At 39.7% G+C, this 16,232-nt stretch overlaps 3 protein-coding genes across 7 annotated transcripts; 2 read left to right on the forward strand and 1 right to left on the reverse strand.

Moving 5' to 3' along the window:
- Window positions 1–635: 635 nt before the first annotated feature.
- LOC132204281 (tubby-related protein 4) lies at window positions 636–7,167 on the forward strand. 2 transcript variants are annotated; one of them, XM_059632682.1, is made up of 16 exons: window positions 636–840; window positions 1,060–1,224; window positions 1,504–1,686; window positions 1,909–2,179; window positions 2,401–2,660; window positions 2,722–2,955; window positions 3,261–3,489; window positions 3,540–3,757; window positions 3,816–3,908; window positions 3,967–4,102; window positions 4,233–4,565; window positions 4,745–5,163; window positions 5,594–5,820; window positions 5,967–6,150; window positions 6,250–6,438; window positions 6,503–7,167. In XM_059632682.1, exons 1-16 carry the CDS (start codon window positions 745–747, stop codon window positions 6,617–6,619), a joined length of 3,354 nt encoding a protein of 1,117 aa, XP_059488665.1. In that variant the 5' UTR covers window positions 636–744; the 3' UTR covers window positions 6,620–7,167. The 2 variants fall into 2 exon arrangements, with proteins under 2 accessions (XP_059488665.1, XP_059488666.1); XM_059632683.1 differs by having other exon boundaries at window positions 5,988–6,150.
- Window positions 7,168–7,520: 353 nt separating this feature from the next.
- On the forward strand, window positions 7,521–11,297 carry LOC132204212 (AP2-associated protein kinase 1). 2 transcript variants are annotated; one of them, XM_059632569.1, is made up of 11 exons: window positions 7,521–7,942; window positions 8,348–8,611; window positions 8,680–8,925; window positions 8,990–9,326; window positions 9,387–9,490; window positions 9,672–10,062; window positions 10,283–10,472; window positions 10,524–10,777; window positions 10,831–10,917; window positions 10,977–11,054; window positions 11,116–11,297. In XM_059632569.1, exons 2-11 carry the CDS (start codon window positions 8,366–8,368, stop codon window positions 11,163–11,165), a joined length of 1,983 nt encoding a protein of 660 aa, XP_059488552.1. In that variant the 5' UTR covers window positions 7,521–7,942; window positions 8,348–8,365; the 3' UTR covers window positions 11,166–11,297. The 2 variants fall into 2 exon arrangements, with proteins under 2 accessions (XP_059488552.1, XP_059488550.1); XM_059632567.1 differs by having other exon boundaries at window positions 7,521–7,865.
- A 65-nt stretch (window positions 11,298–11,362) lies between these two features.
- Window positions 11,363–15,844, reverse strand: LOC132204651 (protein phosphatase methylesterase 1). 3 transcript variants are annotated; one of them, XM_059633276.1, is made up of 8 exons: window positions 15,661–15,844; window positions 12,944–13,050; window positions 12,697–12,883; window positions 12,252–12,607; window positions 11,966–12,197; window positions 11,750–11,915; window positions 11,561–11,693; window positions 11,363–11,503 (listed from the first exon to the last, which is right to left on the reverse strand). In XM_059633276.1, exons 2-8 carry the CDS (start codon window positions 13,006–13,008, stop codon window positions 11,485–11,487), a joined length of 1,158 nt encoding a protein of 385 aa, XP_059489259.1. In that variant the 5' UTR covers window positions 13,009–13,050; window positions 15,661–15,844; the 3' UTR covers window positions 11,363–11,484. The 3 variants fall into 3 exon arrangements, with proteins under 3 accessions (XP_059489259.1, XP_059489256.1, XP_059489258.1); XM_059633273.1 differs by lacking the exon at window positions 15,661–15,844 and adding an exon at window positions 13,122–13,413; XM_059633275.1 differs by lacking the exon at window positions 15,661–15,844 and adding an exon at window positions 13,112–13,413.
- Window positions 15,845–16,232: the final 388 nt, after the last annotated feature.

A 16,232-nucleotide genomic window follows, 5' to 3' on the forward strand; every position in this document is an offset into this window, starting at 1 on the left:
TGCATAAAATGAAATATATTTTGATACACGATATTTTTATTTTTATTTTAGTTAAAGTGCGAAAATTTTTTGTATTGACTGTGAAGAAGAAATAAATTTAATAAATAATAATATTGAAGATATGATTTTAAAAATTTAGGCGTCTGGATCCATATTGATTTCCCAGCATTTGTCTTTATTTATTAAATTCATTTGTTTGTTCTTAATTAAAATTTTGTTCCTATATTTATACAAAATTAAAAAAATAATTTTAAAATCTAAAATTTTTGAAATCTTTAAAAATTATTGTAAATTCCGTGACTTTGATGAGCTCCAAACGGAATTTCTAATGGCTTTCAGAAATTATGATTTTTAGCACTATTAAAGAGACGCTTATGGACAACTGAAGGATCAAAGCGTCAGTTAGATAAATTGATATTCCCGCAGCACTGCAAAATTCATCAAGGGCGATTGGCAAATATTTGGTTCGTGTAAAGGGCGTGTGTGTGAGGGAGAAAGTGCGGCGCTGCGTTTTGGCAATTGCTGGCGAGGGAGGAGAGCGCGTGTTCACGGTCTAGGTCTCTCCCTCCAGCAGCTTTCTCGGGAAATAACGACGATATTGATTTTCCGCGCTGAGCCGAGGAGGTGTGAGCCTGCCAGCCAGCTTGCTCTACTCTCGTCAGTACTCGGTAGTAAAATGTTTTGGCAAACGGGTTGCCTACACACAGCCGCTGCACGAAAATGAACTAGGCGCGGAGACACGAGATGCACCTGCACTTCGAGCGCAACCTGAACGCCAAGTGCGACTGCTCCATCCTTTCCCTGACATGGATGGGAAAAGTACCTGATGAGCTGCCGGAGGTAACAAAACACTCAACTTTTGCGCCTCACTCGCATGACCAATGCCACACATATCCTTAACCTAATTCTCACAACAGCAAAAATTGAGGACAAAACTTCTAAAGGCAGATTTTTTTTGTAAATAAAATTTTTATCCCTTGGCATCTAAAAATTCGAAGCAATTTATTGTTAATAGGGTATTTTTATTTTAAATTTTTTATTGTGGAAATAATTCATTAGGATGAAGGATGGAAGTTGAGCAGGACAAATTACTATCAAGAAGGGTGGCTGGCTGCTGGAAATGTTCGTGGAATCGTCGGCGTCACCTTCACAACGTCCCACTGGCGCAAGAACTCAGAGTTTCCTCTACGGACCAACTACAACCTACGAGGACACCGATCTGAGGTTGGCATAACTTTTTTCAAAAGGAAAATATAAATTTTGAGCCCACAAATTCTTAAAATATTCATACGGGATATTGCCAGTAAAAATTTTTTTATTGTTAAATTAATGATTTGCCCTTTGATCAATTAAATTATCCAATTTCTGCTTAAGAAACCTTACTGATCTTGGAAATTAAAGAAATTCAAATTACAAATTTTTAAAATCAAAGTCATCAGTGACAAGTACTGAATATGAACTTTTTTCTCATGAAATGGACTAATTTTGCTCTCTTTTCCATAGATAATATTAGTGAAATGGAACGAGCCGTATCAGAAGTTGGCCTCTTGCGACAGCTCGGGCATCATCTTTGTGTGGATCAAATACGACGGCCGGTGGAGCATCGAACTGATCAACGACCGCAACACCCCGGTTACCCACTTTTCGTGGTCGCACGACGGCCGGATGGCCCTCATTTGCTACCAGGTACGAACAATCAATTTGTTTGCACAATACAGCAGGCGGCTTATGCAACTTGCCAATTATATGTGACGCGCCGGTTGCATAACCAGTCGTTTGCAGGGGTTTTGACACCTTGCGATTTGCGATCATCACAATAATTACCACAAACCTTTAAACGCCAAAAACTAAAAATTTGTTCCGTTTTCAAAACTCTTTGGGCTTAAAAATTGTAAAATCAAATTGTAGGACGGTTTTGTCTTGGTGGGTTCGGTGGCGGGTCAGAGATACTGGTCATCAATGCTGAGTCTCGAGTCGACCATCACCTGCGGACTGTGGACACCGGACGACCAGCAAGTCTACTTTGGCACAACTTCCGGCCGCTTGATAGTGATGGACGTCCACGGAGCCATGGTTTCGCAAATCCAGTTGTGCCAGGACTACGGTCCCATCGTGTCCATGGCCTGGAGCTGCGAGAAGTTCAAAATGGAAGAGAACGAGTCTGACGGAGCTAGTCCATGTAAGATAATTTAACACTTGTTAGGAATTCTGCCATTTTTTTTTAATAAAAATTCGTAAATTAGAATTAATTCTACACATTAAAAACAAATAAAAATACACCTTAAAATATTTTTAGACTCGATCTCCATCTGAAAACCAGGTCTTGATAATATACTGTGGTGTTTGATCTTTTTCAAATTTTTGGAACTGATCATTTGCACGTATTTATGTTTTTCGCAGATCACAATCGCGGCTTTGTACTGGCCGTTTGTTTGAAAAACGGCAACATTCTGCTGATGAAAAGCTTCGACGACGTGTCCCCGGTGCAGCTGCAGACCGGTCTGGTCGGCTTGTGCATCGAGTGGAGCAACTCAAGGCACCTACTGGCCGTGGCAGGCACCAGGCCGGCGACCTCGCCTTCCGACGGCCAAACCAACGTCCTTCAGTTTTACTCAGAGTCAGGCACCCTCGTCTACTCCACTTTAATCCCTTACAAGCAGGTTTGTCTTTTCTTAACTTTGTTTATATTTCTTCTAAGTTTATATTTCGTCCATTCTCAAGTCGAACGTAACTGCCCTGACGTGGGGCCACAACGACAAGCGCCTTTTCATCGCCACCGGGTGCCAAATGCACATCGCCTGGGTCTCACGGCGCATTGCGAGTCTGCAGTTGTTAAGCGGTCTTAAGACTCACACGCAGCTTAAGTCCGAGAGCCACGTCGCCGCCCTGCCGCTGCCTCCGCGCATCAGGGTCCTCGTGTCCAATTTGTTTGCTCAGACTATCAGGGTCAGTGAGGTAAATTTCACCATTTTAAATAGCAAAACTGAACGCATGCACCGTGCATTTTTATATCGAATGAAAAAAATTGAGTCCAAAAGTGCGCTTAGGAATTTGTGCGAAAACTTTTGTCCGAAAGTTATTATGACAGATTATTTTCGGAAACTTTCTTTTTCCGGATTTGGACACTTTTTTTTGGCACATAAAGTTCAGCGAATAATAATATTTTGTTATTTTTTTCCTAGTTCTGACTTAAATGATTTTTTTTGACTGACCTACAGAAAATGTTTTTAATTAAAATAAAATGGTGAATTTGATTTTAGTGCTACTTGCCAGAAATCAATCAAATGCGCGACTTTGTGAGCAGACCACCTAGCAAAAACTTCCGGCTCTACTGCACTATGATCAGACACGACGAAGACACAAACCTGACCGCTGGCACTTGTTACACTCTTTATTTGGAATTTCTAGGCGGACTAGTCCCTCTGCTCAAGGGGAAGAGAACAAGCAAAATCAAACCAGAATTTGTGATATTTGACCCTCAGGTTGAGGGTAGAAAGTCAAATGAACTTTGAAATCAAAATTAATTTTAAATTTTAAAGAACAAGATTTGCTGGAGACTTCGAAGGCGAATTCTCACGGCTCGGACACTTCTCCGAATGGCCAGTTGACCACAGACTCGTCGGAATCGGACATGGACGATGGTTGTGCCAGTCCAAGGGTGCAAAGGAGACAAAAGAGGTGCAGAAAGAGAAGGGCTCAGGAGAAAAGAGAACTGCTGGAAATTGACGATCTGACTTACTTAGATATTCTGCCAGAGGTTTTTATTTACTTATTGAGAAATTATAATTTTTATAAGTATTTAATTAAATTTTCAGTATGCTCGGCTAGTTCAAGTTACGTCCAACATCTGGGGCACGAAATTTAAAATACACGGTCTTGCATCTTCGTTGCCTGAAAATTTAGGACACGTGAGCGATCTTTCTATTTGTGGCCTCGTTTGCATATTTATTTTAATCTACATTGCAGATCACTTACAAAACGTCACTGTTGCACCTCCAGCCGAGACAAATGACTCTTGTAATGACTGAGCTCGGCGACGACGTCGTCCTAGGGCCAGATCCTAATTTTAATCCCCATCTTTTTTCTGAAGATGAAGATGAAGGTATTATAAATCTATATAAAATCCCCTAAAGATGGAATAAATTTTAAAAAAAATCGAGATTGGAAATTCTTGATGTTCATATCATTTTTTAATTGAATTATAAAAAATAAAAATTAAATTTTAATTGAAGTGGTGAGTGAAGTGGAGACCAGAAACCTGCCAATGACTGACCTTGCCCTGCCCATTGCCCCGATGACCCCGCGCCCTGCAGCTCACGAGTCGAGGCGCCTTCAGCAGCAGAACTCGCGGAGTTCTCGGCTGAGTGCCAAGGCCAACGATCCCCCTGGGCAACTTCAGAGGGCCCCCAGTTCGTTGCCCCCTCTGTGCGGCGGGGAGCCTCAGACCCCAAAGCACACGGTGGCGCCTAGAGAGGATCTGCCCACTGAGCCTAGCACCAGCATGAGGGTCAAGTCGTCAATTAAGGTCGCCAGCCAGTCCGACGAGGCTAAGGAGATTTACTCAGGTCTGTTTAAACAAAATCAATTTTTCCTTTTCTTTTAATATGACGTGATCATGGGCGCTCTAAAGTGTTTAAACTAAAACTATATTTGGCATAATTTTTTAAGTAAAAAAAAAATTAGGAATATTTTCGCACCTTTAAAAAAAAATATTCTTACTTAAAATTTTTGATTTTCTGATCAGGTTGTAGAACAAAGAGGAGAGAGAAAAGTTCTGGCCACAAACAGGTGGTTTCCTCGTTGTCCAAGGAAGAGGAGGCGCCTCCGTCCGCCGCTGCGGTGGCGGCAGCGCTTTCGCTAGGGTGCAGTCGCGGGCCCACAGTGGTCAACCCGTCCTCGTATAGCATTCTGCTCGACCCGATGGTGCGATCGTGCAGCGTCGGCTACCTGGACCTCGTGGACCTGACGCTCAACTCGCACGGCCCTCTCGGCGACCTGAGCGACTCTGCACCGCCCAAAAGACTAGTCCTAGTGCATAAGAAGGAGCAACCCAAGCCAAAACTCACCCACTGCGGCAAGAGCAAGAGCTTTGACTCGAGCGAGATTTTCCCCTCGGCTGAGGCTAAGAAGAAGCAGACCAGAGCAAACCAAACCGCTAACTTGGTATTTACATATTTTTCATTCGATTGACCCAATTTGGATGAGTATTCAAAATAAATTTTTAATTCGAATTTTAAAGAAAACAATAATAAATTGTCATTAATTGATGATGTAAAAATTTCACAAAACTGGTTAATTGGCTTCAGCAGCATTACCAGTATATAATGGACATTTTACATTTTAATTACAAATTAAAATTTTTTTATTAAAAGAGCAAAAAATGGTTTTACCTCGATGTGCGATGGTGTGTGATGCGCTGAGTTTGACGAAAGATAAAATAAATTAATAAAGTAAAGTATTTACACTTTTTACGTTTTACGCTCGTTTGACCCATAATTGAAGTTTCAATCACTATAAAAGTATTTCATTAATTTTTTTATTTTTTTTAATAAATTTGGTCGAATTTCTCAACACTTATTTTTTATACTTTCAGCAAAGCTTTCAAAAGTCTCAAGCAACCAAAAAGCCTCCAGCCAACACCACCACTCTCTCGGATCGAGCTGAGCCCATCAAGGACTTGAAGACTGAAGTCTTTGTCAACCAAAACGACGGCTTGCCAAGTAGTGCCGTGGAGCGAAACGCCATTGCGACTCGTCTTCCGCACAGCACCCCAGCCAGTCCGGCCCTGGGCAAGAAGAAGAGAAATCAATCGCCTCTCAGGTTTGTATTGATTTGATTTGTCTCTCTTTTTATTTTGCTGCTTATATAACTCCTCACCTTGAGCTATTCTGTACATTTCACCGCACCTCTGAGACGCACCTTTACTCTTGATTAACACTTTCTTTCTCCTCCTTGCTTTGTTTTAGAAGCTTTGCTTTGGATTGCAGGCGACATCTCCTCAACTCGCCCCTTCTGTCCAGGCGGGTGTGGAAAAATCGAAACACAAATGAGAGTTCTGATGACGAAGTTGCCACTACCAACGAGGAGATCACCAATGGACGCAACTTCAAAGATCTTGAAACCTTCCAAAAAGCTCAGCTCAGACAGAAAGTAATTGAAAATATATAATTTGACTTTTTAATTGTTCTTGGCCTATCGCGCAAAATTTGAATTTAATTCTTTTCTGACTGCTTTTTTTTATTTTTTCAGTTAAGAAAAGGAAAAAATGACCCTCCGCCGCCTTCTGTGCCAGTTGCCGCTGCAAGGCACAGGGAGTTTGTGATGCATAATAAGGCCCCTATGTGGAATGAGAACAGTCAGGTGTATCAACTGGATTTCGGCGGGAGGGTCACTCAAGAATCGGCCAAGAATTTCCAAATTGAATTCCGCGGCAAGCAGGTGAAAAAAAAATATTATTATTATTTGCTGAACAATAATTTAAATTGCAAAATTTGACTCGCAGGTCATGCAGTTTGGCCGAATCGACGGCAACGCTTACACGCTTGATTTCCAATATCCGTTCTCAGCTCTCCAAGCTTTTGCAGTCGCCCTGGCAAACGTCACTCAGCGTCTCAAGTAAAACACGTATATTAATTTTGCAGAAATATCGTGAAAGAGTCCAAAGGTCCAGTGACGAGACTATGCAAATATGTGACTTTTAAATACCTTTTTTGATTTACGACGGAAATTATTTTACTGCTTATATTACACACTAATGATTGTTGATGTTGGTTGGAGACTTGAATGTCCTTCGGTCGTTGATTTGAAATTTGAATTTACACACATAGAGTTAAGTTTTGACGATACTGTTGTTTGCGATACTTTTCAAATTCCATTAAATATTATATATATCCCCAAAACTGCGATAAACACAGAGAGCTTGTTTTGAAGTTTCCAACTTAAAAATGATGTTTGATGGGTTCAATTTTTGCCTGCGCCTTTCTGTACACACATATATTATTAAGGGGCTAAATCAATTTAGCTCGGGAGTGTTTTTTGGAGCACACGAAAATGAAAGAAAAAAAAATCATGTCCGCATAAAGCAGGCAACACTGCAAATTTTAGTGTTTAAAAATAAAATGTAAATTTTTGCCAAACAAATTCCGGACCCAAATAAAAAACTTTTTTGCAGTTTCAAAAATTCAAAAGTGTATATTATTTTTATCCTTCAAGGCTTCAATTTGATATATAAATAAATGAAAAAGTTTTGCATGTAGTTGGCTCCGGTCAAATAAACAGGGTATTGACTATTGAGGCGATTTGAGCTGCGTTTTTTTTTAATTCAACGCAAATAATCGAAACTTTTTGGGATTGCACGATTTTTTATCATTAAGGTTAGATTGGGTTATATTGTGTAAACTTAATGAAAGCATAAAAAGCTTGAAAAAAATATTAACGTTTTAGTAGTTAATAACGTGCTGTAAGCAAAGAGAGAACGTATGTTTTGGCGCCAATGGGAGCGGCGACGCCTGCGCCCTCCGCGGCAAAAGCATCGATCTTCGATTTCAAGAACGGAAGGAAAACGAAACGTCAGATTTTTTGGACCAGCCTCACCAGCCGACGGGTTCGGCCTTCGGACGGGCTTTCAGCACTCGTCCGAACTCGTACACCCCGAAAAAGTTGTAATCGGCAGTTGGAATTAATTGGCCTTCATGCCAATCACGAAGCATCGGTTGTTCTGCCTGGGGGTGGAGTTTGTTTGAGGAACGACGAGAGCAACACGGCGAAGAGATCGAAGCGGAAGGAAGGGCTCTTGCTCGGCCCTTGCTCGGATTGCGGACGCTTTTCCGGACACCCTCGACCTTCTGCTGATGAACTCTCAAAAGGTGCCAATACCTGAAATTCTGCCAAAACCACGAGTGACCTACATTCGCGGAGAAGGCATCGCCTCTTCAGCGCTCTCGTAATAATTCGCACTGAACCATTTACTTTGGGAATATAGAGTTAATTTTTTTGCGTAATTATGTACTGGGTGGCAGTCGATTCCCTTATCTCTGTTTAGTACACAGCTGGGGGAGTCGAGCGGAAAAAGGAAGGGATGAACTCTGACGAAAAATATAATCACTGGCGCATTTTTTCACAAGGAAATTCCAATTTTTATAATTTATTATTCAATTTCTGTGTATATAAAAATTTTATTTTTTGATATTGTATTAATATACATTTTTTTTTTATTAATTTTTCTTCCATTCCGTTGGTAATTTGGTGCTCGAATAGTGAGGAAATTCTAAGTGTGCCAATTAATTGAATTGAATCAAGGTCACAAGCAAAACGAGCGCAATTACAAGTCCTCTGCATTCTTTTGCAGGCAAATTAGGACTAAAAAATGAAGAAGCTGTTCTCCAAGTTGGACAGCCGGGCCGACGGTTCAGCCAAAGAGCCTCAGTCGTACGTGGGCAAGGTGTTCACCGTGGGCAAACACTCGGTGACCGTCGAGGACGTGCTGGCCGAGGGAGGATTTGCCGTCGTCTTCCTCTGCAAGGGCCCCTCCAGCTCCAAATACGCCCTCAAAAGGCTCTACGTCAACAATGAGATTGACCTCAACGTTGCCAAACGTGAAATTCAAATTGCTGTAAGCTATTTTTTTTTTTAATAATCTCAATAATTTAACCCAATGTTTGTTATATTTTTTATTTGCAGAGCAACCTGAGTGGGCACAAAAATATCATTGGATTCATCGACTCGAGTGTGACCCACACAGGCAACGGAGTGTACGAAGTCCTTATCCTGATGCCCTACTGCCGCACCCACGTGCTCCAAATGATGAACCAGCGGCTGCAGACTGGCTTCAGCGAACTCGAAGTTCTCCAAATATTCTGTGATGTTGTTGAAGCCATTTCCAGGCTCCACCACTGTCAAACCCCAATCATTCACAGAGATTTAAAGGTACAAAGTTTTAACACTTTTTCACTATTAAGTTTGAACTTTTAACAAATCTTTTTACTTTTAGGTTGAAAATATATTGCTGGATGAGCATGGCCACTTTGTCCTCTGTGACTTTGGCTCGTCCACCGGCAAGGTGCTGAGCCCAGTTGTCCACGGGGTGACGGACGTCGAGGAGGAAATAAAAAAGTACACAACTCTTTCGTATCGAGCGCCTGAAATGGTTGACCTTTACTCAGGGCAGCCGATCACAACCAAGGCAGACATTTGGGCGCTCGGTTGTCTACTTTACAAGCTGTGCTTTTTCTCGTTGCCGTTTGGCGAGAGTACTCTGGCCATCCAGAGCGGCCACTTCACCATTCCAGACCACTCGAGATACTCCAGAGGACTTCACTGTTTAATTAGTAATGCCTGAATTATTCAAGTTTTTCACCACAGAGAGTGCAATTTTGACCTGTTTGCAGAGTATATGCTAGAGTCCGATCAGGATAAGCGACCAGACATATTCCAAGTAGCTCACGTAGCGTTCCTGCTTTTGGGCAAAGACTGCCCAGTGCAAAATCTTTATGTACGTAGCTTTAAATTATTTTTACCCTTTTTGGAATTTCTCAAGTATGTTTGGGAATAAATTCTCAATTTCAATTTTTGAGATCATATTATAATTTACAAACAGCGTCACTTTAATTTGAATCAAAAAATTTGAACTTTTCTTATGTCCATTTTTTGCATACAAAATTGCCCTTTTGCAGAAAGTAGCTCCTATTGATGTCGAAAAGCTTCCTTGCCCGGAGAGAGAGTCTGAGGTGAAGAGCGCCTTAGGCAAAGTACCAAAGAGTGTGCCTGTGCAGCCGGTGGTGGAGGGCACCAGTGTGACACCTAGACAGCGGCCCAAAGGTGGTCAGCAGGTCAACGTGGGCGCCTTGCCAATTCCACCTCCGCAGCAGAGCTCTCGTCGGCAGCTGGTGCAGCCGCCAGCTGTGCAGCCCAACTTTTTCGCGGAACCTCCTGTTGATTTCCAACACCAGCATCCTGCAGCCGCTCCTTGCAGTAAATTGGTGCAGCCGGCCGAGAGCATCGTCGACGAGGCTTCCTTGGGCGCCAACACTAACCAAGCTTTTGAGGATCTCTTTGCATCACCAGGTTATTTTTTTCTTCATTTCCATAATTGGATTTCACAAGTCACTTGAAGAAAACGCTCTTTTCTAAATACATTTTCATGTCACATTTATAAATATGGAAAGTTAGTTTTACTTAAAAGTGTAGTAGAATTTATAAATTATTTCATAATTGGAAAAGTTGAAGACATCATTTTTTTTGTAGTTATTTTACTTTCGAATATTAAAAATTATTTCAATTTCAGAATTTCCGGATCCCTTTAAGGAAGGCGTTGAAAAATTAGAGGAGGTCAGCAACTTTCCTGTTTTCCAGCCACCAATCAAGCAGCCAAGTACCCAAAACTTATCCAGTAGCGATTCTCCTCCGCAGCCTTGTAACTTAACTGTGTCAAAGGGACACCGCAGGAATGTCAGTGATACTTCAGCTTTCAACAAGTATGCTTATGAACATGGAATTCAAAATTTTTAATTTGTTTTGGTTCCCAGAGTATTTAATTGCGACTCAAGTCAGTTCCCGACAGTCTTCGACATGGCTCCCATGAAAACCCTGTCCGGCTCAAACCTCCCGTCTGGCGAATATTGTGATAACAAAGAGACCGTTGGCTCCACGCAGAGTTTGAATTCGGGAGGCAACTCGCTGACAACCTCGGTTGCCGGGTGGAACCCATTTGGGACGTCGCCCTTTTCGCCCTTGTCAAGCGGGGATTTTGACCAACAACTTCCTAAGGGCTCGAATAGTGGTAGTTTTTTTTTTTTTTTGAAAATAGCAAGACCAATCCAATTGGCTTTTTAGGTATTAATATGAGAAGTCAAGAAAGCCTAGTCATGAGCCATGAGATACCTGACGACCCATTTATTTGTGCGCCATTTAGTATGCCAGGTGTGTAATTAGAATAATGCAAAATTAAGAAAACTAGTAAAATGATCAATAATTGGCAGATAAATTAAAAAAGAGAGGTGCATCTTTAGAATCTTCCGAAATTAGTGGTTTTCCACCACCAAGCTCAAGCAATACAGGTAAAGCAATTTTGTTTCGAATGTTCCAAAATTTTCTTATCAATTTGCGTTTTATTTTCAGCTCGGCGGCTCTTGTCTGCGTCAGGCTCCACGCGAACCACAAACCAATGAACGTGAAAAACATATATACCAAATTCCAGCGATATTCTTTAAATAATGGCACTTATTATATTTAGTTGCTGTGCAACGCAGGCTGATGATATATAAACTATGTTCCAGTTAACCAAATAAAGCCTAATGATATATGCATAACTCTTTTCACTTTAGTACTTCCTAAATTTAAGGTTGAAAAATATAAATGCAGTTCATTAGCTGCACAAACTCCAAAATTTATTCAATTGATGAACACAAAATTGTTTTAGGTGTGATGAAAATATAAATTTACTCCAGCAAATATTTATGTACAGTCCAATTTATTCATGCGCATTGATCAGCATGCTGGGAAAGTTCTGCAGGAAATAGAACATCAAATAAATAAGTTAATCAAAGGCAGAATCTTAATTTACCTCTCAAAATATTCATTAGGCTCGGCCAGTTTGTGTCGCACTAAGAATGTAGATATTATTGCTGCCACTTTGTCTGGCGTGTCTTCATGAACAGTGTGGCCACAGTGGGACAGGACTTGCATTTGGAACTTGCCTGTTTTATTTTATGTAAGAAAAAAGTTTTATATATTAATATAAAAAAATAAATACCTTGCATCTGTCCGACAGTCAGTTCCTTGTCAAGCCTGTCAATTCCAGCTAAAAGGAGCATTTTGGGCACAGGCAGGTTGAGGAACTTTTGAGACAGCCCCTGGAACCATCCTGGCCAATAGTTTTCAGTCTTTCGGAGATCTATGCGCCATGTAAACTCATTTTGCTGAAACATTTATTAATTAAAACATGAATATCTTAGAATTAAAATAAAACCTCTTTGGGAGGAATAGGCGCTGGAGGTTGAAAACCCTGATCTTTTGGATTTTCCAGCTCCTCGTCTTCCTCTTCCAAGAGAGCAGTTGTGGCTCCTTGGCCTGTCAAACCGGTGCTTTGACTTGCTTCATTTATAAAGCCAACTCCAACCTGGCCTGACTTAATGCTTTTCAGCTGTCCTGGCACAGAAACTTGGGCGGACTCGCAGTTTCGAATTTGCCCGCTGCGTACACTGAAGATTCAAGAATAGAAAATTGGGGCAAAAATAAAAATTGCAATCTCAAACCTCCACTCGATGGCGTTTTCAAGAGAGCTGAAGGTCGATGGTCTGCTGCGGAGGAAGCTCTGCATAGAGGCAAGTGCATCCATTGCAGTGCCCTCCACCACGTCGATGACCACCACTCCAACCAGGTTGGCAATCAGCTCGAGGTGGGCTGCATGCACAGCGATGGCGCCGCCCATGGAGTGACCCATCAACAACACAGGCTCTGTGCGCTCCTTGAAAAGGTGCTCAAGCACCTTGCCAACATCCCTAGCCAGAGTATCGGCCGACAGGTCATCGTCATTTGAGGTCACTGTCTCACCGTGACCTCGAAGGTCGATTGCCACTACTTCACAGTGTACCATGCTTGTTACGTGTTTCTAAAAAGTTAAAATTTACCAACTAAGTGAAATATTTTTAAATAAAAATTGTATCTATAAAAAAACAAAAAAAAATTATTTATACGTACCGCAAATAAAGACCATGTAAGGCCAGAAAAACCACCGCCGTGCAACAGACACAAAATCGGATTTCCAACTTCGCCGGCTGTGTAGGCGCAGAAGGTGTCTGTGTCAGACACTTTGACTTGGTGCTTTTTCTCAAAGTACAAGTCCCAGGATGCAGGCGTATAGTCTCGAGACTTTCGGCTAGCCATCCTGAAGTAAAACAATTAATTAATATAAATCTGAAAGGTTCAGTATCTGATAAATTCTCACCTAGGGTACGACAAACCAGTGGGCGGCAGTCGAGACTTCAAAACAGATTTTTGCAAATTTGACATGCCGAAAACCTTTTCCCGTCAAACTGTAATCCCTGATTAGGCCTGAAATTACAAATTTAATTACATTTATGTGTTTATGGAGCTTATATGATATTATATTCACGTATTCGAACCAAGTTAAGAAGATTTTTATGTATGTATTTTTCTTTTTCCACCGTGCTGTCAGTTGCTCATTTTACCCCCCCGTCTGATGAAAGTAAAATTCCAATCTTGGCGCACAGGCGAAACCATAAAAATCAACGATTCGATTGACACACAGTCAAGTAGATTGATCACATCTTTTTCTAATGAACACTAATCTCGATCTGAAAATTTGATTGCTAAGTGCAAATTAAGATTTGAGTTTTTATTTTGTGACAACAGAAACAGAAGATAGCACACAACTGAGAGGGGCGTGGTAGAATCAGAAATCAGAAGCTCCCCCACCGCCCCACACAAGGAGCTTTTTCACAAACTCATGAGACCTCATTATTGCGATAAGCATTGCATGACCTTGTAACGTTATTCTTATGATCAAGGTCAATGTCAATTCGTGCTATAATGAGGTCCGAATATTGACAAAAACACTATATTTGTGCTTTGAAAATATACTGAATTTTATATTTCTTATTGGAATTTACAAAATCAAGGTCATTTATCATACTTAGGAATCTCAGTGATAGGTTTACAGTCGAGGAATGACCATAATTTTGGAAATTTTGAAAAAAAGACCTTGAAAATATATAGCAAAAATATTAAATCAATCCTCTAATAATTATGAGGACAAAATAAACCAGTAAAGTCCAAATTTTGACAAAAACACTATATTTGCGCTTTGAAAATATACTGAATTTTATATTTCTTATTGGGATTTACAAAATCAAGGTCATTTATCATACTTAGGAATCTCAGTGATAGGTTTACAGTCGAGGAATGACCATAATTTTGGAAATTTTGAAAAAAAGACCATGAAAATATAATGCAAAAATATTAAATCAATCCTCTAATAATTATGAGGACAAAATAAACCAGTAAAGTCCAAATTTTGACAAAAACACTATATTTGCGCTTTGAAAATATACTGAATTTTATATTTCTTATTGGGATTTACAAAATCAAGGTCATTTATCATTCTTAGGAATCTCAGTGATAGGTTTACAGTCGAGGAATGACCATAATTTTGGAAATTTTGAAAAAAAGACCTTGAAATTATATAGCAAAAATATTAAATCAATCCTAATAATTATGAGGACAAAATAAACCAGTAAAGTCCAAATTTTGACAAAAACACTATATTTGCGCTTTGAAAATATACTGAATTTTATATTTCTTATTGGGATTTACAAAATCAAGGTCACTTATCATGCTTAGGAATCTCGGTGATAGGTTTACAGTCGAGGAATGACCATAATTTTGGAAATTTTGAAAAAAAGACCTTGAAAATATATAGCAAAAATATTATTTCTCTCCTAATAATTATGAGGACAAAATAAACCAGTAAAGTCCAAATTTTGACAAAAACACTATATTTGCGCTTAGAAAATATACTGAATTTTATATTTCTTATTGGGATTTACAAAATCAAGGTCATCTATCATACTTAGGAATCTCAGTGATGGGTTTACAGTCGAGGAATGACCATAATTTTGGAAATTTTGAAAAAAAGACCTTGAAAATATATAGCAAAAATATTATTTCTCTCCTAATAATTATGAGGACAAAATAAACCAGTAAAGTCCAAATTTTGACAAAAACACTATATTGGCGCTTAGAAAATATACTGAATTTTATATTTCTTATTGGGATTTACAAAATCAAGGTCATCTATCATACTTAGGAATCTCGGTGATAGGTTTACAGTCGAGGAATGACCATAATTTTGGAAATTTTGAAAAAAAGACCTTGGAAACATATAGCAAAAATATATTATTTCAATCCCTAATAATTATGAGGACAAATGACCTTGATTTTGTAAATCCCAATAAGAAATATAATATTCAGTATATTTTCAAAGCGCAAATATAGTGTTTTTCTTCAATATTCGGACTTTTCTGGTTTGTTTTTTCCTCATATTTATTAGAATAGAAATAATATTTTTGCTATATATTTTCTAGGTCTTTTTTTCAATATTTCCAAAATTATGGTCATTCCTCGACTGTAAACCTATCACCGAGATTCCTAAGCATGAAAAGTGACCTTGTTTTTCTAAATCCCAATAAGAAATATAAAATTCAGTATATTTTCAAAGCGCAAATATAGCTTTTTTGTCAAAATTTGGACTTTACTGGTTTATTTTGTCCTCATAATTATTAGGATTGATTTATAATTTTTGCTATATAATTTCAAGGTCTTTTTTTCAAAATTTCCAAAATTATGGTCATTCCTCGACTGTAAACCTATCACTGAGATTCCTAAGTATGATAAATTACCTTGATTTTGTAAATTCAAATAAGAAATATAAAATTCAGTATATTTTCAAATCGCAAATATAGTGTTTTTGTCAATTTTCGGACTATTCTGGTTTGTTTTTTCCTCATATTTATTAGAATCGAAATAATTTTTTTGCTCATGCTTTTTTTATGGTCATTTCTTTACTGTACGAGAATTTTGCTACTTTTGTCTTTAGTCCTCCTCCAATCTAGAGCTTGAAATATAGCAAATCATTTATCATACTTAGGAATCTCCTGCACAACACCGAGGAGCCGCCGCAGCCAAGCAATTTCATCAGCGGCCTGCATCGCAATGGCCACGCCGCGGCCACGGCCGCCTCCACTCAAACCGGTCAAAAAACTCCTCAGGTACACGCCGCGGGCACCAAAGCGGCCGGGGACTCGGCAAAAGCCCCTCAAAATACCAAAACTACTCTAGAGTGTTACGCAAAACCAAACACAATGCAACAGTTGCCACGCCTCCTTTTTTTAAATTGTGAACCAAATTTTCCCTTGTCCCATATTGTTTGTAATTTGAAAATGCAACATTCTGTCCTAACGAAAGATTCTCAGACCCAAACGGACCCTTTTGAAGCCTCTCAATCCTCCACGATGGCATCTGGCGGAAGGATGACGACTCCTGGCGGCAGGATGACGACTCCTGGCGGCAGGATGACCGTAAATGGCGACAGAAACATCATCATATTCAACAACCAAGGCTCCATCTCGAACAGCAACCACCAGTTTTCCATCTGGTACATCATTCTTGCTGTTGTTCTTGCGATCGTCATGTTGAGCAACGGTATTAATCATTAA

This window comes from Neocloeon triangulifer, unplaced genomic scaffold (assembly GCF_031216515.1).
Source record: "Neocloeon triangulifer isolate White Clay Creek 2 clone unplaced genomic scaffold, ASM3121651v1 ptg000022l, whole genome shotgun sequence".
NCBI classification, from domain to species: domain Eukaryota; kingdom Metazoa; phylum Arthropoda; class Insecta; order Ephemeroptera; family Baetidae; genus Neocloeon; species Neocloeon triangulifer.